At 43.5% G+C, this 24,423-nt stretch overlaps 1 protein-coding gene across 2 annotated transcripts in view; it reads right to left on the reverse strand.

Moving 5' to 3' along the window:
* The window catches only part of LOC138854951 (uncharacterized), a 156,548-nt gene extending 134,499 nt beyond the window's left edge, over nucleotides 1-22,049 (reverse strand). The window contains exon 1 of one of the 2 annotated variants that reach the window (XM_070101104.1): nucleotides 21,862-22,049. In XM_070101104.1, coding sequence (XP_069957205.1) covers nucleotides 21,862-21,917 — 56 coding nt within the window. In that variant the 5' untranslated portion in view covers nucleotides 21,918-22,049. The remainder of the gene's footprint in view (nucleotides 1-21,861) is intronic. The other variant, XM_070101105.1, reaches the window with a different exon arrangement.
* Between the last annotated feature and the right edge of the window lie 2,374 nt (nucleotides 22,050-24,423).

Below are 24,423 nucleotides of genomic sequence, written 5' to 3' on the forward strand. Positions count from 1 at the left end.
TGTGGCAGACGTAGGAGTGAGGACCTGATTAGCAGGTATAGGTCAGCAATAGAGATAATTAGGAGGAAGGGTGGGAAACCTGTCATATGTGGCATTTTGCCAAGGAGAGGAGTTGGAAATGAATGGTTGTCCAGAGCAATTGGTGTCAATTGCTGGCTGGACAAATACTGTAAGGAAAATGCGGTAACATTCATTGACAACTGGGACCTCTTCTATGGCAGAAATGACATGTATGCCAGGGATGGGGCTCACTTATCTAGGTGTGGGGTGGGAGCACTGGCCAACGCAGTGGAGGGAGCTGTTAGGTCTTTAAACTAGGAATAGTTAGTGGTATGGGTTTTTGCGGGAAAACTGAAGTCTCGGGGTAGTAATATGAGTACTAGGAGAACTAGTAATAGGCAAAATAAGGTGGATATTGGAAAGCCAGTGGCACAAATTGATAAGGACAGTAATAGGTTTAGTGGAATAACAGAAAGGAGCAGGAAGGGTAAAGAGAGAGGAGGGTCTTTAAGTATTTATTACACAAATAGTCGCAGTGCTAGGAATAAGATGGACGAGTTGAGACTAGTTGCTAGTGCAGGTAACAGATGTATTTGCCATTATTGAGACGTGGTTTAATTCAAAAAGTCGGGACATGCCTGCAGAATGTCACATTCAGGGTTTTAAATTGTGCCAAGTAGATAGAAGTATCGGGAAGGGGGGTGGGGTGGCACTGTATGCCCGAGATCGCTTGAACTGTTGCATAAAAACGGGTATTAAGTCTGAAGTAACACATACAGAGTCTGTTTGGATAGAATTTTCAGAGGGGCATGAAAAGTTAATTTTAGGTGTGATATACCGTTCCCCAAATTTAGATAGGGACCAGGGGAGACTACTATGGGAGGAAATTGTTAGGGCCACAAGGCACGATAATGTAGTAATTCTAGGAGACTAACTTTAGTCATATTAATTGGAATTTCTTGACTGGGAATTTAGAATCATACGACTTCTTAGAAGTAGTTCAGGATTGTTTTTTGAAGCAGTTTGTGACAGAACCTACAAGGGGTAATAACCTGCTTGACTTAGTTCTGGCAAACAGTGAATCCCTTGTTAATAATTTAGAAGTTTCAGAGGAACTGGGTGCTAGCGACCACAAATCAATTACATTTAGAATTGAATGGAAGTATGGTAGTAGGGATAACTCAGTAACAGTCCCAGATTTTCGCTTAGCAGATTACGATGGGCTTAGAGAACACTTATCATCTGTTGACTGGGGTAACGAAGAGAGCTATCAATATGACAGTTTTCTGAACACAATACATGCTGCTCAAAGAACGTTTATCCCTTATAAAGAAATTAGATCAAATAGAAATGACCCAAAATGGATGAATAATAGGCTGAAATATCTACTAGGGCATAAGAAAGGAATTTATAGGCGTATCAAAAGAGGCGAGGGTCATCTTATGAATCAGTATATTGACATTAAGAGGGACATTAAAAAGGGGATAAGAAAAGCTAAAAGGGACTATGAAATTAAAGTTGCTAGGGATTCTAAAACTAACCCAAAAAGTTTTTTCCAGGTATATAGAACAAAAGTCAGAGATAAGATAGGTCCCCTTAAAAATAACTATGGGCATCTTACTGACAAAGAATGAAATGTGCTCGATTTTAAATAATTATTTTCTCTCGGTTTTTACACAGGAAGACACTAATAATATTCCGGTAATTAATTTTTATAGTGGGCCGGAAGAAGATAAATTATGTAACATCACAGTCACTAGTGAAATGGTTGTGAAGCAGATAGACCGACTGAAGCAAAATAAGTCACCGGGTCCTGATGAGGTTTTTTCAAGGGTTCTAAAGGAATGCAAAATGGAAGTCTGTGAACCATTAACTAATATTTTTAATTTATCTCTTCAAACAGGTGTAGTGTCTGATATGTGGAAGATGGCTAATGTAACTCCTATTTTTAAAACAGGGGACAAGTCGTTACCGTCAAATTACCGCCCAATAAGCCTAACCTCAATTGTAGGCAAATTACTAGAGTCAATTATAGCCGAGATTATAAGAAGCCATCTCGATAAGCATAGCTTGATTAATGATACTCAGCATGGATTCACAAGAGGCCGGTCTTGTCTAACTAATTTATTAACTTTCTTCAGTAAAGCTTTCGATGCTGTTGACCACGATAAAGAATTTGATATTGTTTACTTAGATTTTAGTAAGGCATTTGATAGAGTTCCGCACCAAAGACTGTTGAAGAAAGTAGCAGCTCATGGCATTGCGGGAAGGGTGCTCTCGTGGATCGAGTCATGGCTCACAGACAGGAAGCAAAGAGTGTCCATAAATGGGGTTAAATCCGAGTGGGGATCAGTAACAAGTGGCGTTGTTGTTTATAATATATATCAATGATCTTGATGAAGGAATTACTAGTGATATGAGCAAATTCGCCGATGACACGAAGATAGGTAGGATAATTGATTCAAACGTAGATGTTAGGGAACTTCAGGAGGATTTAGACAAACTCTACTCTTGGTCAGAAAAGTGGCAGATGCAGTTCAATGTAGATAAATGCAAGGTTCTGAAGCTCGGGAGTGTCCATAACCCTAGCACTTATAAGTTAAATAATGTAGAACTTAGCCATACAGATTGCGAAAAGTACTTGGGGGTTATGGTAAGCAGCAACCTTAAACCAAGACAGCAATGCCTAAGCGTACGTAATAAGGCAAATAGATTACTGGTATTTATATCAAGAAGTGTAAGCAGCAGAAGTCCAGAGGTCATACTGCAGCTTTATACATCATTAGTAAGGCCTCACCTAGATTATGCAGCTCAATTCTGGTCTCCATATTACAGAATGGACATAAATTCGTTAGAAAACATTCAGCGTAGGATGACTAAATTAATACATAGCATTAGAAATCTTCCTTATGAAGAAAGATTGAAGACTCTTAAGTTACATTCACTTGTTAGACGAAGAATGAGGGGAGACCTGATCGAAGTGTATAAGTGGAAGATTGGTATTAATAAAGGGGATATTAACAAGGTCTTGAGGATATCTCTCCAAGAGAGAACCCGCAGTAATGGATTTAAATTAGATAAATTTAGATTTAGAAAGGACATAGGAAAGTATTGGTTTGGAAATAGGGTAGTTGATGAGTGGAACAGTCTACCTAGTTGGGTTATTGAGGCTAGGACTTTGGGTAGTCTTAAATTTAGGTTGGATAAGTACATGAGTGGGAGGGGTTGGATTTGAGAGGGACTTGCACATCGGAGCTTGTTTCTTGGGTGGCATTGAAAATTGGGTTGGTCAAATGTTTGTTAGTGGGATGAATTGTAAAGGACCTGCCTAGTATGGGCCAACAGGCCTGCTGCAGTGTTCCTCCTTTCTTATGTTCTTATGTTCTTAAGAGACAGAACCTCTAGAGGATATGATAGGACGAAGAGGAATATCACGTTTATGAGTTTTGGGAAGGCCATAGAAATAGGGAAGAGAGGGACAGATAACACGAAACCGTTGAACAAGGTCAAAGTCTGGAGGACAGAGGTCGGAGGGAGTCCTTAGTTTCTTGTTGAAAGTTCTCTTGATGCGATCAAGAGGATTGGAAACGAGAGGAGTGTAGGTACGTGAGTCAGAGAGCTTTACGGAGGTAATCCTCGCGATCAAGGATAACTACCGAATTATCTTTGTCAAAAGTTAGTATGACAATGTTAGTGTTGAATTTAAGAGAAGAAAGGGCAAGTTGGTAACGGCGTGGAAGGTGGTGATTCTTAGAAAACAGACTAACAAGAGCAAGAAGGAGAGCGCCACGAAAAGTGGACAAGTCAGGAAGATTACGGGAGTGAGATTGACGAAAGGAATCAAAAGAGCTAATTAGGGAAATACCAGCGCGAGGAGTAGGCGAAGTGGCAAAGGGAAGACCAAAACCAAGAAGTTCAAGCTCATACTGAGAGAGTGAGACAGAAGACAAGTTAGTAACACAGTCAGTGAGGGAGAATTTAGACCAAGGGCTAGCTGAGATGAGACGTTGAAGTTTATTCTGTAGTTTAGAAGAATGAATTTGTGTATTCAGGCGAGCAGTGTCAAACGAAATGATAGAGAGAAGGTTACAGAGATCTTGTGGTAGAGCCGCAAAGAGCATGTTGACGTTGACGGAAAGTAAAGAAGGCATCTTCAGCCTGTGACTTAGTAGAAAGAATGAGCTGTTGAAGTAGGAGACGGGCATGATCAGGAAAGGGAGTGCCCAGTGGGTTGGGTTTCAGGAAATGGGAGAAGGAAGGTGGCAGAACTTGTTCAGCCAGACAGTCACGTAGGAATTGAAGCCGATTCTTACGACGCCTGGTAGCAATAAGAGCAGCCTCATAAGATCGAAAGAGGGGTTTAAAAGAGGGAAGAACATTAAAAAAGTTGGAGAATATGACGCTTAACTGCGGGGTCCATAAATAAATAAAAAGGCACAATACCGTGACTGGAAAGATACACAAATAACCCGCACATAGAAGAGAGGAGCCTACGACGACGTTTCGGTCCGATTTGGACCATTTACAAAGTCACACTAACCAGAAGTGGAGCAAGACGGCAATATATAGGCAGGAAGAGGTAGTAGTGGTGGTAGTAGTGGTAGTAGTAGTGGTGGTGGTGGTGATAGTAGTAGTAGTAGTAGTAAACTAAGGAGGAGGAGCCAGTCAAATATAAAGAAAGGGGAGCACTGTATTGATAAAGCCACTGGATGGTGAAACGTCTACAGTAAAGATAACCAGATGTTGCACAAGTGTCTTAACTTTCATCATGTCGGTATTGTATACCTGTCTTGCACAACCTTCACTCTGGCTCCGCTATATGGATGACATCTTTGCTCTGTGGCCTCATGACTCCAATCTCCTCCAACCTTTTCTTGAATATCTTAATAATCTTGCCCATTCCATTAAGTTTCAAGCGGAATGGGAATCTAATTCCTTGCTTCCTTTCCTTGATGTCCATGTCCACCGCTCAGATGCAAGTTTTTCCTTTCCGTTTACCGAAAACCTATGCACAGTGGCATGTACATTCACTACTTTTCCTATCATGTTTCCCCTGTCAAGAAAAGTGTTCTTATCTCCCTCTTTCTCCGTGCCCTCCGCATCTGTGATCCTCAGTTCCTTCCAGCAGAAATTTCCACTCTTCATAATTCGTTTTCCCGTCTTGGCTACCCTTCCCATTTCATAGACTCTGCCTTCTCACGAGCTAAACGTAATTTCTTATCTCCCAAACTCTCTACTCCTGGGAACTCTTCTGTCCTCTGCCTTCCCTACATTTCCGGTCTTTCTAATCTCAACAATTCTCTCCGTCCCTTAGACATCAAGCTTACTTTCCGCCAGACTAACACTCTTCGCACTAATCTCGTTCATACTTCTCCTCCCTCTACAGATGTTCCTGGTGTCTACTCTATTTTTTGCTCCTCCTGTCCTCTTCAATACTTTCGAGAAACTGGCCGATCTCTGACAGACTTAGGGAGCACAAAAATAGTGTTAGGCTTGCCGACACTAACAATGCTCTTTTCCGTCACGTCAGAGATCATAGCCATCCTATTGACTGGTCTTCTGCTAAAACTGTCTTCCCTACTTCCAATTTTAACAGTCGCCGTCTTGTTGAATCCTCTCTAATACACAACTTTCCTTGTATGAATCTTAGTCCTGGCTTCGTCTCTGTAGATGCCTTCCTCTCCCACTGCATTGTAAAATGCTCCAAACTTCCGAACACCCGTGACTTAACCTGATTCCTCATTTTTTCTTCTCCCTCTTACCCTTTCCTCTTTCCTTCTTTGTCTTTCTTCTGTCGTGTGTTTCTGTTTCTTCATTATTTATTTCATCACTTCCCCTTTCCCCCACCTCTGTGCACTTGCTCTCCCTCTGTGGGCACCTAGCTCCCTTGTATTGCTCCCCTTTATATTTGACTGGCTCCTCCTCCTTAGTTCCCCACTACTACCACTACCACCACTATTACTAATACCACCACTACCTCTTCCTGCCTATATATAGCCGTCTTGCTCCACTTCTGGTTAGTGTGACTTTGTAAATTGTCCAAGTCGGACCGAAACGTCGTCGTAAGCTCCTCTCTTCTATGTGCGGGTTATTTGTGTATTCAATTCATTGCACTGAACATATTACACAGACATGTTACCCCCCTTCCCCCCCGTGGTTATCCAACCACCCCACTATTTACAACCTAACATACTGCAAACAATGGATGTTACCTAATCTAATGTCACACAGCAATGATCAAAACATTAATTTATGTAGTTGTCCTAATGCTTCAGTTACATAACAATATGTATCACACAACAATGGTGATATAGAAAAGTCACAAAGACATACAAAATTACTACAATGTCATAGGTATAAACTTAGTCTCAAAAACCCAACACATGTGAGCTTCTACGCATTTAAACATGCAATTCCAAACGTTAAAAAACAATAACACAGCTTCAACTATGACATTCAAGCTCTATACAGCTGATATGGACATAAAATAGTGCTATTGACAAGAGGACAATACGACATAAAATATAACCATGACATAAGTAACTCAAAGACTGCCTAGCACACACCTAACCACAAAAACCTATAACACCACTGTTGCCCAACTTTATTTACACCATCTGACGTACATTAAACTCTTTACTCTCAAAACTAAACTGAAAATTGCAGATCACCAGAGACGAACAATAATGCACAGACATTAATACAAACATATCACAGCATATCTCTGGACACCGTGCATGATCACAGCGTCAACACTATACAATGCAAGGCACCTAGAAAGAAGTTGGAGAAAATACATGTAATTATTAGAGTAAAACTCCAAATTACAATGTCATTACCGTAAATCAATATTATCACATAATATATATAATAAAGCAGTAGATTATCAAACAATTGGCGTTAATCCTATTGGAGAAAACCTATCACACCTCTTAATGTGTCACACTCAAAACTCGCCTCAACATCCTTTCCTCACACAATTCCACATACACACAATCGACCTCTGCAACACACAATCCCCCCCCCCCGGGGGAAGGCCAGCCCGTTCATGCCCCTGACCGCTTATAAAGTCCATAAATCCCTCAAAACAAAGTCCCTATAGCCCTCTGAGAAATCCCTCTTCCCACCTCCTACCATATATTTCCCTGTTGCGACACTTCTATAAAAGGATGCTGCTATGGCCATCTTACGTTCCTCCACCCCTTTGTCTCATTGCCCATGATATAAACACGAAATCAACCACTAAGTAAGCCACTGCCCTTTGAACCTTTGCCCCAACCCCACCTACATCTAAACTGAGCGCTCTCAAAACCGACAACCCTTGGTGGCCCGGTGGCCTGGTGGCTAAAGCTCCCGCTTCACACACGGAGGGCCCGGGTTCGATTCCCGGCGGGTGGAAACATTTCGACACGTTTCCTTACACCTGTTGTCCTGTTCACCTAGCAGCAAATAGGTACCTGGGTGTTAGTCGACTGGTGTGGGTCGCATCCTGGGGGACAAGATTAAGGACCCCAATGGAAATAAGTTACAGTCCTCGATGACGCACTGACTTTCTTGGGTTATCCTGGGTGGCTAACCCTCCGGGGTTAAAAATCCGAACGAAATCTTATCTTATCTTATCTTCCCCCCCACATACCGGATTACTTTCCCTAACCATTCCCGCACAACCCCTAGGCTTTCTCAAAAATAAACTACATGAAAAGCTGATTCATCTACCCCACAAACCTGACACTTCCCACCCTCCATTATTCGCCTATTTCGTAATACAACCCCAGATGGCAATATTCCGTGAAGAAACCTCCCTCACGGGCGGCCGGATCCGTAACCCTTTTAATCGACCCTTAATGTCTTCCCATGCGTACATCGGGTACACTCCTTCCGTTGCCACTACCACCCTAGGCCATAACTTCCTCTCCATGGACCCTACCCGCATGTTTCTCGGATCTCTGACCATCATCAATAGACGCAACAACTCACCATCTCAAATCCTGTCCCTTCCACCATCTCCGAATATCTCCCTGCAGCATCCCCAACCCTCCACTCCCCTCCCCCCGAACCCTTAGAAACTCATGTTTCACATATACACACTTCAACCTTCTTTCCAAGTGAATTAACCCCAGCCCTCCCAAGGCCACTGGAAGTGTTACCACCTCCCTTTTCAACCAATCGCATCCCGAACCCCAGATAAAACGGAAAACTCTGCTCAACAATCTCCGGACATCCCCATACACCAAAGGGTACAAAGCTGCCACATGCCATATTTTTCTGTACAAAAGCACATTGACCACAATGACCCTCTGGTGTAGCGTAAGATGTGTCGGCTGCAATCCTGACAATCTTCCCAATACTATCTACCACACCCTTTGAATTATTCTCCCTAGCCATCTGAGCATTACCCATATACACAACTCCACAAATTTTCACCCGGTCCACGACACACCACCTCACCCCTCCCCCCCCGCCCTCCCATCCATCCCATTCACCCAATCTCATGAGCTTTGATTTATGCACATTCACTGCCATACCAAAAACATCTATAACACTCTTCACTCAATCACTCAATCACTCAATCACTCAATCACTCAATCACTCAATCACTCAATCACTCAATCACTCAATCACTCAATCACTCAATCCCTCACTCCCTCACTCCCTCACTCCCTCACTCCCTCACTCCCTCACTCCCTCACTCCCTCTAGGACAGTTGTGTCATCAACATAACCTATGATACCGGGAATCCCACCTCTTATATACTCCCTTACCCCCTCCCGTATGCACCTTTCCGCTGCCCTATAAACCGGATTCTGTAAACATGCAAATAATATTTGTGACAACGGGCATCCCTGCCTCAATCCCCTGCCCATTTTCACATGCAACCCCACCCACCCATTAATCTGTACACACATCCCGGCTCCCTGATATTAAGTACATGCCAATTTACAATGTCCTCCCCGAACCCCTGCCGCTCCATGATTCTCCACAGAGCCTCCCTCTCGACACTGTCATATGCCGTACTCTAATCCAACGCCAATACCCCTCGTTCCCCCTCTCGAAAACCCTCAAACCTTCTAATAACCCCATGCCCCTCATACATTTATCTCCCCGTAATCCCATACTAACCCCTCACTATTACCTTCCCAATAACTTTCTGTATACGATTTCCCAAAATTTTTGCAAAAAGTTTGTAGTCTGCGCACATGAGTGATATCATCCGGTAATCTCTCACTGTGCACTGACTTTCACCCTTTGGCACCAAAACTACTAGTGCTGTCGCCTGCAAAGGTCCCAACGCACCCCTCTCTTTTATGATATTAAATAATTGCACCAAAATTCTTTTAATACTCCCCAATGCTGTATGTAAAACTCCGCAGGCAGCCCATCTATCCCCGGTACCTTACCCCTGCTCATACTCATTAAAGCCGTCCACACCTCTTCCTCCACAATAGGCCCCTGTAACTGTTCCCTGTCATCCCTGTCCAGCACACTGCAACCATCCCTGCGTCTCTCTCAAAGCCCCCTCTCACACTCACTCCTCATATGTGCACTAAGCCAAGCATCAACATACCCTCCCATCCCCTCCATTGTCACCAAATCTTGTCCCTCCCTATACCCCTCAATGTCCTCAAGAACCCTCAAACCCATTATTTCCATTGCAATGCGCCGGTGCCCCTGCCCTCACAGGACACACACTGATGGTCTATCACCCCACACGACCTCCTCCATCCCCCTAAAACCCTTGCCGCATCATACCTCTCGTTTTGCACTTCCATTAGGCGTTCCTTCACTCCCTCTGTCAGCCACTGGGGCTCCCATCAACCCCTTCCTCTCTCATAATACTCCCTTAACTGCCCCTCAAGATACCTAATAAGCCCATAAGCCAACTGATTCTCGTGCTGTCCCTGTAGTACATAGAACTCTCGAATCCTCGTCTTCGCCGTCACATCCCACCATCTCAACACATCCCCATTGACTTCCATCCCCTCCCATAAGCCTTTCCACCATTGTGCAAATAGGACCCTCCCCTCAACATCTTGAAGCAACCGAACATTCAATTTCCAATAACTCTTATACCTGTTCGGCCGCCCCTCCCATCCCAAATCCACCAAAACACCTCTATGATCAGAAAAAAAGACATCCAAAACCTTTACACGCCGCACCACAGCTTTCCTTGTCACGTATATCCTGTCCAGCCGTGCAGCATATCCCTGCCTCACAAAGGTGTGCTGCACCTCCCACGCTGCCTTCCCCTCCACATCCACCAACCCCACCCCAGTTAACAGGTCCCTCAGAACGCCAGAATAATATCCTGCTCCCCTTGGTTCCACATCCCTGCGGCGCATGACGCAATTCCAGTCCCCTCCCACCACAGCTAATGCTGGAAGCGACCTTGAGTGATACAGCAACACTTCACATACAAACTCATTCTTCACTCGACTGTCCCCCTCCACCAGACCATAAACACACACAAAAGACATCTTATCCCTTCCCCACGTCCCATCCACTCTTATAACCCTCCCCTCCCCTCCCCCCTCCTCACAATGATGTACAGTAAACAGGCTAGCCTCCCTCACCAATCCTTCCTTTCATTCTAGTTGAGTGTGCCGCATATACAGTATACCCCTCAATCATCAACATACAACCCAGCTTGTGGTTGTGCTTTTGCACGAACACTACATCTACACCATACCTAATGAGAAGCTCATGAAACCATACACACTTCCTATAATTTCTCAGACCATTAATATTTATAGAGAGACTCTTGAATTTGTCAATGGAGGTTTTCCTTTACGTACTGCACCACCTTCATCCCCCTTCCCCTTTATACGCCCTTGATCTTCAATCACCATTCTGTGATCTGCTTTCACATGCCCCTTGCCCCTGGACCCCCCAGGTCCATGCTCAACCACATCAGCCCAAACCTTTTTGCCGAAACGCTGTGCCGGAGTGAGCATATCGTCCACATCCGAGGGCACTGCCGCTCTCTTCCGTGACACACAAGCCTTTCTCCTCGCCTCCACCCAGAAGCCATCCTCGTGCACTTCCGCCACCACAGTGCCAATTTGCAACCCAGTCTCAACCTGGGTCTCTGACATGCCTCCCCCCCTCTCACCACCTGGAACCCCAGCAGTATCCAGGCCACCCACAAGCCCCTCAGCTGTGACCTCTACCGGGGTCCCTAACAGGTCGTGGAGGACAATCTCTCTGGGGATAGAGTGGTTGCATTAGCCAATTTAATTGAGAGGGTAATTGATGACTTGTCTAGGAATTTAAACTTATAGATTATAGAGGTATGGGTGTTTGTGGGAAACAATCAGGCTGCAGCATTAGGGTTAAAAACAGCAGTTATTACCGGGATACCTCAGGGATATGTTTAAAAGACAATATTCAAAATAAAATTGCTAGTAATGGCAAATCAATTGATCAACAAAGAGATAGTAGAGGGCAACGAGTGACTAGCTCCCTTAAGGTTTACTATACAAATAGTAGGAGTCTAAGAAATAAGATAGATGAGCTAAAATTACTTGCAAGTGTAGGTAATATAGATATTATTGGTATAACAGAGACCTGGTTCAACCTGAAAGATAGAGAAATGCCTTCTGAATGCAACATACAGGGTTATAAACTATTCCACACTGATAGGGTCAACAGGAAGGGTGGTGGTGTGGCGATGTATGTCAGAGAAAATTTAAATTGTTGTCTTAGACACGACATAAGATTAGAAACATCGAACACAGAATCGGTTTGGCTTCAGTTTCTCGAGGGTCGTGACAAATTAGTTTTGGGTGTGATTTATAGGCCCCCAAACCTTGATAGGGAGTGCAGTAAGCTGTTATGGGACGAAATTCATAAGGCATCTAGATATGAAAATGTTGTGATAATGGGAGATTTTAACTTTAGACAAATTGATTGGAACAATATGACAGGAAATCTTGAGTCTAGTGACTTTCTTGATACGGTTCAGGATTGATTTTTAGAACAGGTTATGACAGAACCAACTAGAGGAAACAATCTGCTTGACTTGGTTCTTGCCAACAAAGATTCACTAATTAATAATCTTGAGGTTAATGTTGAGCTTGTGGAAAGTGATCACAAATCACTTAGTTTCAATATATTATGGAATTACCCAGACAAATGCAATCAAATCTGTCCCAGATTTTCGCTTGGCAGACTTCATGGGACTGAAAAATTACTTGGGTGGGCTAAATTGGGATGTTCTAACTATGGGTCAGATAAGTGATCTTGGTTGCCAATATGACGTTTTTCAGAGCATAATTCTAGCTGCCCAGACAACTTTTGTTCCGAGTAGGGAAATTAGATCTAACAACACTGATCCCAAACGGATGAACAATAGATTAAAACATCTCATTGGTCAAAAGAGGCATATATAGGAGTATCAAAAGAGGGGATGGGCAGTTAAGAAATCAATATATTCAATTAAAGAGAGAAATAAAGAAAGGAATATGAAAAGCAAAAAGAGATTATGAGGCTAAGGTCGCAAGGGATTCAAAGACTAACCCGAAAGGGTTCTTTCAGGTATACAGAAGTAAGATTAGGGACAAGACTGGCCCACTTAAGAGTAACTCTGGTCAGATCACTGACAGTGATAAGGAAATGTGTGAAATTCTAAATACCTACTTCCTCTCCGTTTTCACCCAGGAAAATACTAGCGATATTCCTGAAATAATAGATTACGTAGAACAGGATGATAATAAACTATGTACGATTGCGGTAACTAGTGACATGGTCCTCAGACAAATAGAGAAACTAAAACCTAACAAATCCCCAGGTCCTGATGAACTGTTTGCAAGGGTGTTAAAGGAATGTAAAGAGGAACTTAGCATACCTTTGGCTAATCTTTTTAACATATCACTACAAACTGGCATAGTGCCTGATAAGTGAAAATGGCAAATGTAATACCTATTTACAAGGCAGGTGACAGGTCCTTGGCTTCGAACTATAGACCAATAAGCCTTACCTCCATAGTGGGAAAATTTATGGAATCAATAATTGCCAAAGCAATTCGTAGCCATCTTGACAGGCACAGATTGATTAATGATTCTCAACACGGTTTTACAAAGGGGCGTTCCTGTCTTACGAATTTACTAACTGTTTTCACTAAGGTGTTTGAGGAGGTAGATTATGGTAATGAATATGATATTGTGTATATGGACTTCAGTAAGGCTTTCGATAGAGTTCCACACCAGAGGCTGAGGAAACTTAGGGCACACGGAATAGGAGAAATTTTTTCCTGGGTAGAGGCATGGCTGACAAATAGACAGCATAGAGTTTGCATAAATGGGGAGAAATCAGAATGGGGGCACGTCACAAGCGGTGTTCCTCAGGGGTCAGTGTTAGGCCCGTTGTCGTTCACAGTTTACATAAATGACATAGATAGGGAATAAATAGCGACATAAGCAAATTTGCTGATGACACCAAAATAGGCCGTCCAATTCATTCTAATGAGGACATTAGAGCACTCTAGGATGATTTGAATAGACTGACGCAATGGTCGGAGAAGTGGCAGATGCAGTTTAATATTGACAAATGCAAAGTTCTAAATGTTGGACAGTTAAATAACGATGCCACATATAAACTAAATAATGTAGATCTTAATACTACCGATTGCGAATAGGATTTAGGAGTTCTGGTTAGCAGTAACCTAAACCCAAGACAACAGTGCATTAGTGTTCGCAATAAAGCTAACAGAATTCTTGGCTTCATATCTAGAAGTATAAATAATAGAAGTACTCAGGTTGTTCTTCAACTCTATATATCCTTGGTTAGGCCTCATTTAGACTATGCTGCTCAGTTCTGGTCACCGTATTACAGAATGGATATAAATGCTCTGGAAAACGTACAGAGGAGGATGACAAAGATGATCCCATGTATCAGAAATCTTCCCTATGAGGATAGACTGAAGACCCTGAATCTGCACTCTCTCGAAAGGCATAGAATTAGGGGGGATATGATCGAGGTGTATAAATGGAAAGCAGGAATAAATAAAGGGGATATAAATAGTGTGCTGAAAATTTCCAGCCAAGACAGGACTCGCAGCAAAGGTTTCAAGTTGGAAAAATTCGGATTCAGGAAGGATATAGGAAAGTACTGGTTTCGTAATAGAGTTGTGGACGAGTGAAACAAGCTCCCGAGTACAGTTATTGAGGCTAAAACGTTGTGTAGTTTTAAAAATAGGTTAGATAAATACACGAGTGGGTGTGGGTGGGTGTGAGTTGGACCTGACTAGCTTGTGCTGCTGGGTCTGGTACAGTGCTCCATCCTCGAGTGGGGATGACCAGACTGGGTGGGTCATTGGGATAATCCGGGGGGTGGGTCATTGGTCTAATCCGGGGGAGGGACATGGACCTGCTCCGCCTGGGTCAGTAGGCCTGTTGCAGTGTTTCTTCTTTCTTATGTTCTTATGAATCAATGGTAGCCTCCACGGCCCTGTCCTCACCAAGCGACACCACATCTCTGGTCTCTGGTGCCTGCCAGGCAGCGCATGACTGTCTCGGAAGAGTTACACACTCTTCCTCCCTCAAGGCCTCCTCGACCTCCACACTCCAAGCCTTGCTCAAGGAAATCGACTCAGGTCGTGATAAGTTCAACGTCGCAAGGTCCTCTGATGCCTCCTTATGCTGCTCATCCACCTGTGTACCCTGTCGTTTAACACACTGCTCAGCAATGTGATCATAGGCACCGCATAAGCGACAGGTACGTCGTTGCCCCGCGTAGGTCACCATTACTTGAGTCCTGAAGTCTTCTAGGAAAGCATAGGAAGGAATGGGATGCCTCAACGTCATTTTCAAGGAAAAACTTCCTTCAGACATCCCAGCATATGATCCTTCCTTCCACTTCCCCAATGTCGCCATATAAACAGTCCCAAACTTCTCGAAGACGGCACGTAGGTCTGCCTCATCAGTCTCAAAGGGTACATTCCTGATCTTCACCCACGTGTAATGGCGGGACACATGTAGCCTTACCATCACAGCAGGATTCACTGGTACACAAAGATCTTGGAATCTGGCGACTATGTCCTCGTATACACTTGCATTGCGAAATTTCACAAAAATTCTATATGCCCCGTTCAAGGCTACACCATACAGCTCTTCGTTGGCAATGCCCTATGTGTCCCTGATGATGGCAGGTAATAAAACGAACTGAGTGGGCATGCACAGTCCCACGCACCACTTCTACTATGCCGACAGTGATTACCTTTCTTGCCTGCTGCGCCATTTTGTGAAAACCAAGTTGTCACTGGCTGACAGCAGAGGGCAGGATCAGCTCACGTCCGCTCGTCCCAGAGGTTGAGCGACGAATATTTAGGGTCATTTCTATTCGATTTAATTTCCTTGTATGGGATAAATGTCCTTTGGGCAGCATGTAGCGTGTTAAGCTGTCATGCTGATAGCTCTCTTCGTTACCCCAGCCCACAGATAAGTGTTCTCTAAGCCTATTGTAATCTGCTAAACGAAAATCTGGGACAAGTACTGAATTATCCCTACTATCCTACTTCCATTCAATGCTAAAGGTAATTGATTTGTGATCGCTTGTGCAGAGTTCCTCTGTAATTTCTAAATTATAAACAAGGGTTTCCTGGTTTGCCAAAACAAAGTCAAGCAGGTCATTTCCCCTTGTAGGCTCTGTCACAAACTGCTTCAAAAAAAAAAAAAAAAAAAAAAAAAACAATCCTGAACTACTGAGAAGTCGTTTGATTCTAAATTCCCAGTCAAGAAATTCCAATCAATATGACTAAAGTTAGTCTCCTAGAATTACTACATTATCGTACCTTGTGGCCTTAACAATTTCCTCCCATAGTAGTCTCCCTTGGTCCCTATCTAAGTTTGGGGGACGGTATATCACACCTAAAATCAATTTGTCATGTCCCTCTGAAAATTCTATCCAAAGAGACTACGTTTTACTTCAGACTTAATACCCGTTTTTATGCAACAGTTCAAGCGATCTCGGACAGAGTGCCACCCCATCCCCTTCCCGGTGTTTCTGTCCACTTGAAACAATTTAAAACCCTGTATGTGACATTCAGCAGGCATGTCCCGATTTTTCATATTGAACCACGTATCGGTTAAGGCAAATACATCAATGTTACCTGCACTAGCAACTAGTCTCAACTCATCCAACTTATTCCTAGCACTACGACTATTTGTGTAATATATATTTAAGGACCCTCCTTTCTCTTTACCCTTCCTGTTCCTTTCTGTTATTCCTCTAAACTAATTACTGTCCTTGTCACCTAGTGCAACTGGCTTTCCAATATCCACCTCAATTTGCCTATTACTAGTTCTCCTAGTACTCATATTACTACACTGGGACTTCACTGTTTTCCTACCAAAACCCATACCACTAACTCTTCCTAGTTTAAAGACCTAACAGCTCCCTCCACTGCGTTGGCCAGTGCTCCCACCCCACACCTAGATAAGTGAACCCCATCCCTGGCATACATGTCATTTCTGCCATAGAAAAGGTCCCAGTTGTCCATGAATGTTACCGCATTTTCCTTACAGTATTTGTCCAGCCAGCAATTGACACCAATTGCCCTGGACAACCATTCATTTCCAACTACTCTCATTGGCAAAATACCACACACGACAGGGTTCCCACCCATCCTCCTAATTATCTCTATTGCTAACCTATACCTGCTAATCAGGTCCTCACTCCTATGTCTGCCAACATCGTTGCCTCCAGCACTGAGATAATAGGATTTCTCCCATTACCTCTCATAATGTCATCCAGATGGCTAACAGAATCCTTCATCCCAGCCCCAGGAAAACACTCTCTGCCTCCTACTCCTATCCTTCAAGCAGAATGCCCTATCCATGTACCTAATCTGGCTATCCCCAACAACGTTTTTACCTTCCTTGTCGACGTCCACCGTGATGTTCCCAGTAGTCGACTCACATTCGTTAGGTAGCACTACACCTTCACTTGTGGAATTCGTCAAGACGTTCTCGATGGTCTTCGTTGGTGTTTCTAGGGATGTCTCACTCACGTCTGTCAATGCTTCCTTGGTGCTTGTTGTGGCATTCCCAGTAGAACACCCACATTTGTCAGGTAGCACCGAAAATGGGTTGGAAGTTTCCACAGTAGTCTTCTGGTTTCTTGTTGTTTCTGCCTCTCCAACAGTCTTGATCCTCAGCTTGGTTCCATGTTGCCCGGCCACTGACCAAGTTCCCCTCTTAATCTGGGGACTCACAACAGGAGCATTACTACGAATCTTCTTGTTCTCCTCCGTTAATCGCCGTATCTCCAGCTTAGCAACCCTAAGCTCTTCTTTCAGCTGCTGGTAAAGATGCTCAAGAGAGGACATCCTGGTCCAGATTCACAGACGCACAAACAGGTCTTCACAGAGCTAAGTACACGTCACCACTGAGCTAAGTACACGTCACCACTGAGCTAAGTGTAGACAGTAGACATTTTTGTTCCGTGTGATCATACGTGTCTCCCTTATATATATATATATTGTGATTAATTTTAAATGAACAAATGTACCATTATCACAAGGGTGAGGTGTTCTTAAGTATTATCAAGTAGTGGTCTGTTTAGGTATTGTATATATGGTGTCAGAAGTTGCAGTTATTTATTATTTGTATATTGTTACTGATGTTTTCCAAGATAAATTTATTCAAGACGTTCCAGTGTATGAGTTTTGGATATTGTGCAGTCAGGTGAGAGTCCATAGTTTTCACTTGTGGGGGACGGGGGGGGGGGGATGTTGTAGGAGCGTAAGCAATACCGAGTTTGTGCCATTATATTATTGAATGAAAACCTTTGTACTTGTGTGACACTGTACTTAGCAGCAGTGTGTAGGTTGTTAGGTTGGAAATAAATGGTATAAAATACCGACACAATGGAAATATAAACATGTATGCAGTATAATGTGATCCTTTACTGACAACGCTTCTCCCACACAGTGGGCTTTTTCAAGCCACAAACAGATCTACCTGGAGTGGAAGGTACGCGAGTATTTAGTCAGGTTCAGAATGCTGTGGTCAGATGCAGAATGCTGCATCTGATGATCTACCGAGTTGGGTTATAGAGTCTAAAATCTTGGGTAGCTTGGAAGGGAGATTGGATAAGTTTGTGAGCAGACCTTCTGCACTGTTCCTCCATTCCTATGCTCTTATGTGGGATAGCGATGAAGAAGTTTCTTGGCAAGTGGTTCAGCTATGTTACAGAAGCCATTGTTCTGGTTGAAGTTGTGATGAATGGTTTGAAAAACCGACAAGTTGAAGATTGAGACACTTATGCAGCATATGGGAATCTTTATTCAGGAAACGTTTCGCCACACAGTGGCTTCATCAGTCCAATACAAAGAGGAAGGCGTAAGGAGAGGAGGAGAATGAGGTAATCAGTCCCTCAACCTGGAGTCGATTCTACAAGATTGATGGACTGAACACATCGACTCCAGGTTGAGGGACTGATTACCTCATTCTCCTCCTCTCCTTACGCCTTCCTCTTTGTATTGGACTGATGAAGCCACTGTGTGGCGAAACGTTTCCTGAATAAAGATTCCCATATGCTGCATAAGTGTCTCAATCTTCAACTTGTCGGTTTTTCAAACCATTCATCACAACTGTCAGACACAGCAGCATCATGGGATCTTGTTACAAAGAATTCTTCAACACTTGTTCAACCTTTGGACGAAGACCTACTTCGACTAGTGGATGGTACCACTATGACCCCGCCTCCACCTGCTTCACGTCACCTCACTACAGTATATAAGCCACGTCTACGGCCCTATGCTGTACATTCTACAAGATTGATGGACTGAACACATCGACTCCAGGTTGAGGGACTGATTACCTCATTCTCCTCCTCTCCTTACGCCTTCCTCTTTGTATTGGACTGATGAAGCCACTGTGTGGCGAAACGTTTCCTGAATAAAGATTCCCATATGCTGCATAAGTGTCTCAATCTTCAACTGGTTGAAGTTGTTGGTCATAGAGATAAGCGATGATTCCAGGATTTTTCGGTAGTGAGTGTTGTCTTCTCTGGCGTTAAGTCTCGAGTTTCTGTAGTTTATTAAATGGTTGTGTGAATTACGTAATAGAAATGGATCCTTCACACAAAATACCTGGACCTTCTTCTAAAAGCTTACTCACTTCGCAACACAATTTTCTTCGTGACTGCATCCAAGAAATGGTCTTACCAAGATCTACTCCTCCTCAAATTGCCAACATCAAACCTCCTTTCTCCGCTACAGCTCGGACCTACCTTGAAGAGTGTGCAGATGACTTAATGCTACAAAGGAAGCTTTTCTCCAAGCCAGAACTCTAGGCACAGCACTCTGGGGCAACATGAACAGACGCACCGCAGAAATCATTCGCAGCAGAGTTACCACAGCGAATGTTCAACAGAAGATCAGACTTACTAGGAAACTACAAACTCTCTGCGATAACAGTCAGTGGAAAAGCTTAGGAAGACCTGAAATTATTCAAAATCTCTCATCTCGTCCACTGTCAACCACAGAAACTGAAGCCCTCAGCTTAGGCCTCAAATTCGCAACAGGAATTACGAAACCAAAACAAGACCTCAATTTCATCGCCAAAAACTACAGACACAATGACTCCGACTACCAAAAAGGCTATCTTCAAGGCACCATCTAAGCGGCCATCTCAACACGCAGCTCCCCAGTCATACCTCGACGTTACATAAAGGTTTAGCAGAAGACACGACCATCAGGGTCACCACCGCTGATAAAGGAGGTGGTGTTGTTATGAACACTGACGATTACAGGAACAAAATGCTCAATCTACTTAATGACCCAGATACCTACAAGCCTCTCACAACTAACCAAGTGGACAACCTTACTAAAACTTTTCTTCAAAGGACTCGCGGCATTTTGAGGGACTCAGAACAAGGGAAGAAACTTCTGCACACCATACCCAGCAACCCAAGACCTGCCAGAATGTACGGCCTGCCAAAAACTCAAGCCTGGTATCCCATTGAGGCCCATATCTTCGGGAATAGGCAGTGCTGCCCACCAACTCGGGAATTCTCGCAAAACACCTCTCTAAACTCTTGGGCACTATCAGTCCAGCACATCTCAAACACTCGGGTGATCTTTTCAATAGCATTCGCAACATCAACATCAGGAACAAGAAACTTTCCAGCCTTGACGTAACTTCCCTATTCACCAAAGTACCTACCACACAAGCCATCGATCTCTTGCGCATTAAAATTGACGATTCACTTGATTTTCCTCTTCCAGCCAGAGATTTCATCGACCTTGTTGAACTATGTGTTGGCTTTACGCGTTTCTCTTTCGAAAATCACCTCTTTCAGCAGACTTTTGGACTACCCATGGGTTCGCCACTCAGTGCCGTCCTGGCGAACCTATACATGAAACATCTGGAAGCCGAGCGTTTCTCCACCATTATTCCTTTGTCACCTGGCTCCGTTATGTTGACATTCTCCTCGTAACTCCTAGACGCTTCAACGTTCAAGCTCTCCAAGACAAACTCAGCCAGGTCGAGCCCTCAATCCAGTTCACACTTGAAGTCGACTACACTCTTCCTTTCCTTGATGTTCTTCTCTGCAAAGCTGACCATGAACTTCGTTTTGAAGTCTATCGAAAACCCACCAACCAAAACGATCTTCTCCACTTCTACTCTCACCACGACACCAAAACTAAACGTGGTGTAATTATAGGCTTCTTCCTGCGCGCACTCAATCTGCAGCAGTGAGTTTCTTGAGGAAGAATGCACTATAATTGAACAAGTATTTTCTAAACCCCACTATCCTCGTCACTTCATCAGAGATTGCAGACGACGGGCATTAAACATCTTCAACACACCCAGAGAAGACACTGCCGAGAAGAGATGCAGTCATCCCCACCAACTCCATTGCCAAACACGTTTCCAACATCTTTTCCAATACCTCATTCCAAGTATCTACCTCCACAACCACTACCATCAAGGATATTACCAGTGATAGACAGGACAAGCTTCCACCCTCTGCAGGGGTATACATAATCCCTTGTAATGTCTGCAACAAATTATACATGGGCGAAACATCAAGGGACCTCCAACAACACCAATACGCAAGCAGGTCTGACGATACAAGGAATGCCTGTGTACAACACCGTAATTCACACAACCATTTAATAAACTGCAGAAACTCAAGACTTATCGCCAGAGAAGACAACACTCAATACCGAAGAATCTTGGAATCATCGCTTATCTCTAAGACCAACAACTTCAACCAGAACAATGGCTTCTATAACATAGCTGAACCACTTGCCAAGAAACTTCTTCATCGCTATCCCACATAAGAACATATTAATGGAAGAACACTGCAGAAGGTCTGCTCACAAACTTATCCAATATCCCTTCCAAGCTACCCAAGATTTTAGACTATAACCACACTCGGTAGATCATCAGATACAGCATTCTCCACCTGACCACAGCATTCTGAACCGACTATAAATACTCGCGTATCTTCCACCCCAGGCGCTTGAGCGGCATGCGTCGCATCATTGTGGAAACCTTTCTCCATCGGGAGCCAGAGACGGGTCATCGCAAGATTGGGACCCGTGCCAGGACTATGGTCTTGGCGAACATTATACATACACCCCAGGCAGATCTGTTTGTGGCTTGAAAAAGCCCACTGTGTGGGAGAAACGTTGTCAATAAAGGATCATATCATACTGCATGTGTTTATGTAACCAGGTTGTTAGGTTAGTTTTAGTGTCATAAAATGTAGCTTTTCTGTAGGTTGTGTAGTAACAAAGTTTGATGTCTTGTTCATCACCAGTATCATTGTTACATATTAATATATGCATCTACTTATGAATATCTGTAAATAAAGTTTTAAACCAAATAATAAAAAATTAAATTAACATACCTGTAGTGAAAAGCAATACAATGGAAGGAGTATATTACATGTGGTACAAACTTCATCAATTACATGTGGTACAAACTTCATCAATTACATGTGGTACAAACTTCATCAATTACATGTGGTACAAACTTCATCAATTACATGTGGTACAAACTTCATCAATTACATGTGGTACAAACTTCATCAATTACATGTGGTACAAACTTCATCAATTTCTGTCCACAGCGCGTCAATTACACATTGAGGACTCGGCAGATTTCCAGTTCCTTGGGTCAGCCAACACTACTTCTGAAGACGGCTACCCGGGCAGTACTCCTCAGATAGTTTTCTTTTTCATGACCTTTCCCTGGGGTCAAATAAAGAGCCGAGACGACCAGCAGCCAACCTTCCACACCCGTGTCACCAACACTGACCTCTTGCCATCTAAACAACCCCCCTCCCCCACTCAGCTGGAGACACTCCCTGGCTGCCTCACAAGTAGTTTGGTAGTTTGTGACTATCATTAATACCTCGTATTGACATTACATTATATTAACCCTTCACACACACATTACTAATTATAGGAAAATTATAGCAAATTTTCCAGCCCTCATCCAAGCTACGGATAATGCTATTTCTCAGGAAGGTGAGATCTCGACTGACGTGTGCATATCTGTTGGTTAATAATAATAATAATAATATCCTTATTTCTACACGTACACAGTATACAGTCCTAGCTGACATCAATGACATGCTACTATATAGAAAGCCGTTATGCTGAGCAGTTCGGGCAAATTTGGTCAGTTTTGTCCCAGGATGCGACCCACACCAGTTGACTAACACCAAGGTATCCATTTTATACTGATGGGTGAACAGGGACAGCAGGTGTCTTATGGAAACACGCCCCTAATGTTTTCCAGCCGTACCGGAGATTCGAACTCCGGACCTCAGTGTGTGAGCTGAGTGCGCTAGCGATCGAGCTATGGGACACCCGTGGCAAAGCGGTGACGGTAGTAGAGGAGAAGGTTGTTTAGGTAAGACACATATGCAACAGTTAGGTATCTTTATTTCGAAACGTTTCGCCTACACAGTAGGCTTCTTCAGTCGAGTACAGCAAAGTTGATAGAAGCAGAAGAGACTTGAAGACGATGTAATCAGTCCATCACCCTTAAAGTTTTGAGGTGGTCAGTCCCTCAGTCTGGAGAAGAGTATTGTTCCATTGTCTGGAATAATATGGAGTTGAAGTGATAGGATGGAGCCTTATATAGCGCCAGGAGGTGAGACGTAGGTCACTAGTAGAGTAAGAATGTAGACTTTGAGAGGTCAGGTCCCTCTCAAATCCAGCCTTTCTCACTAGTAGAGGTTGTTGAAGTGGTTCCAAGTCTGTACCAAGATACCCTTGTGTTGCAGTGTGTTCACTCTGTCAGACACTGCAACACAAGGGTATCTTGGTACAGACTTGGAACCACTTCAACAACCTCTACTAGTGAGAAAGGCTGGATTTGAGAGGGACCTGACCTCTCAAAGTCTACATTCTTACTCTACTAGTGACCTACGTCTCACCTCCTGGCGCTATATAAGGCTCCATCCTATCACTTCAACTCCATATTATTCCAGACAATGGAACAATACTCTTCTCCAGACTGAGGGACTGACCACCTCAAAACTTTAAGGGTGATGGACTGATTACATCGTCTTCAAGTCTCTTCTGCTTCTATCAACTTTGCTGTACTCGACTGAAGAAGCCTACTGTGTAGGCGAAACGTTTCGAAATAAAGATACCTAACTGTTGCATATGTGTCTTACCTAAACAACCTGTCGGTATTTTATACCATTTTATTGTTCAGAGGAGAAGGTGTTTCGTCCTTTCAGACAGGCGGAAGGAGTATCTTACAGTGTACAGTTTATTAGGAACTGCATTTTCAGCAGCCTGTGTGATCGAGTCTTGTATGTGCGTTGTGTGTCAATGTCAGATGTAGGTTACTTATCGATATTATGGGGGAGGTTAGTTTGCCCGAGAGTACGAAGGACTTTGTCTTGTGGGAATGAAAATAGAGTTTGAAGAGATGTGAAGGGTGATGGGTATGTGGTCTGAGCCAGAGAGGTGGCCTGTTGTAATGTGGTGGTGAAGGTAGAGGCTGACTCTGTGATAATTATGTCTGGTTTACCCTGGCCCATAGGACCAAAGTTGTTGAAGTGAGGGCCGAGGTGTATTAAGTGTTTCGTGTGATTAGTTGTTGTAGTTGGTTCCTGTGTATGTTGGTATATGTGTCGTGGAAGGCTGTACGTTTTGCATTTAGGTCTGCAAGAAGATAGCCAGAAATGCAGGAGTGATTAAAAAGATGGGTTAAAATAGGAATGTTTATGTAAGAGTTGGGTCGAGCATATGTAGTGTAGATGACAATGGGACCATGAAGAGTGAAGACTTTTATAGCCATGCTGTGAGAACGGGTGAAGGGGATGTTTGGAAAGTCATGTCGAATAGTACTGGTCACCATAATGGCAGTACCATTATAGGTGTTATTACAGTCTTTAAAACACCTACCAACATTTTGCACCTTCTTAGAAGGACAATTGGGACGTTTA

The sequence above is a fragment of the Cherax quadricarinatus genome, chromosome 76 (genome assembly GCF_038502225.1).
Source record: "Cherax quadricarinatus isolate ZL_2023a chromosome 76, ASM3850222v1, whole genome shotgun sequence".
Classification (NCBI taxonomy): Eukaryota; Metazoa; Arthropoda; class Malacostraca; order Decapoda; family Parastacidae; genus Cherax; species Cherax quadricarinatus.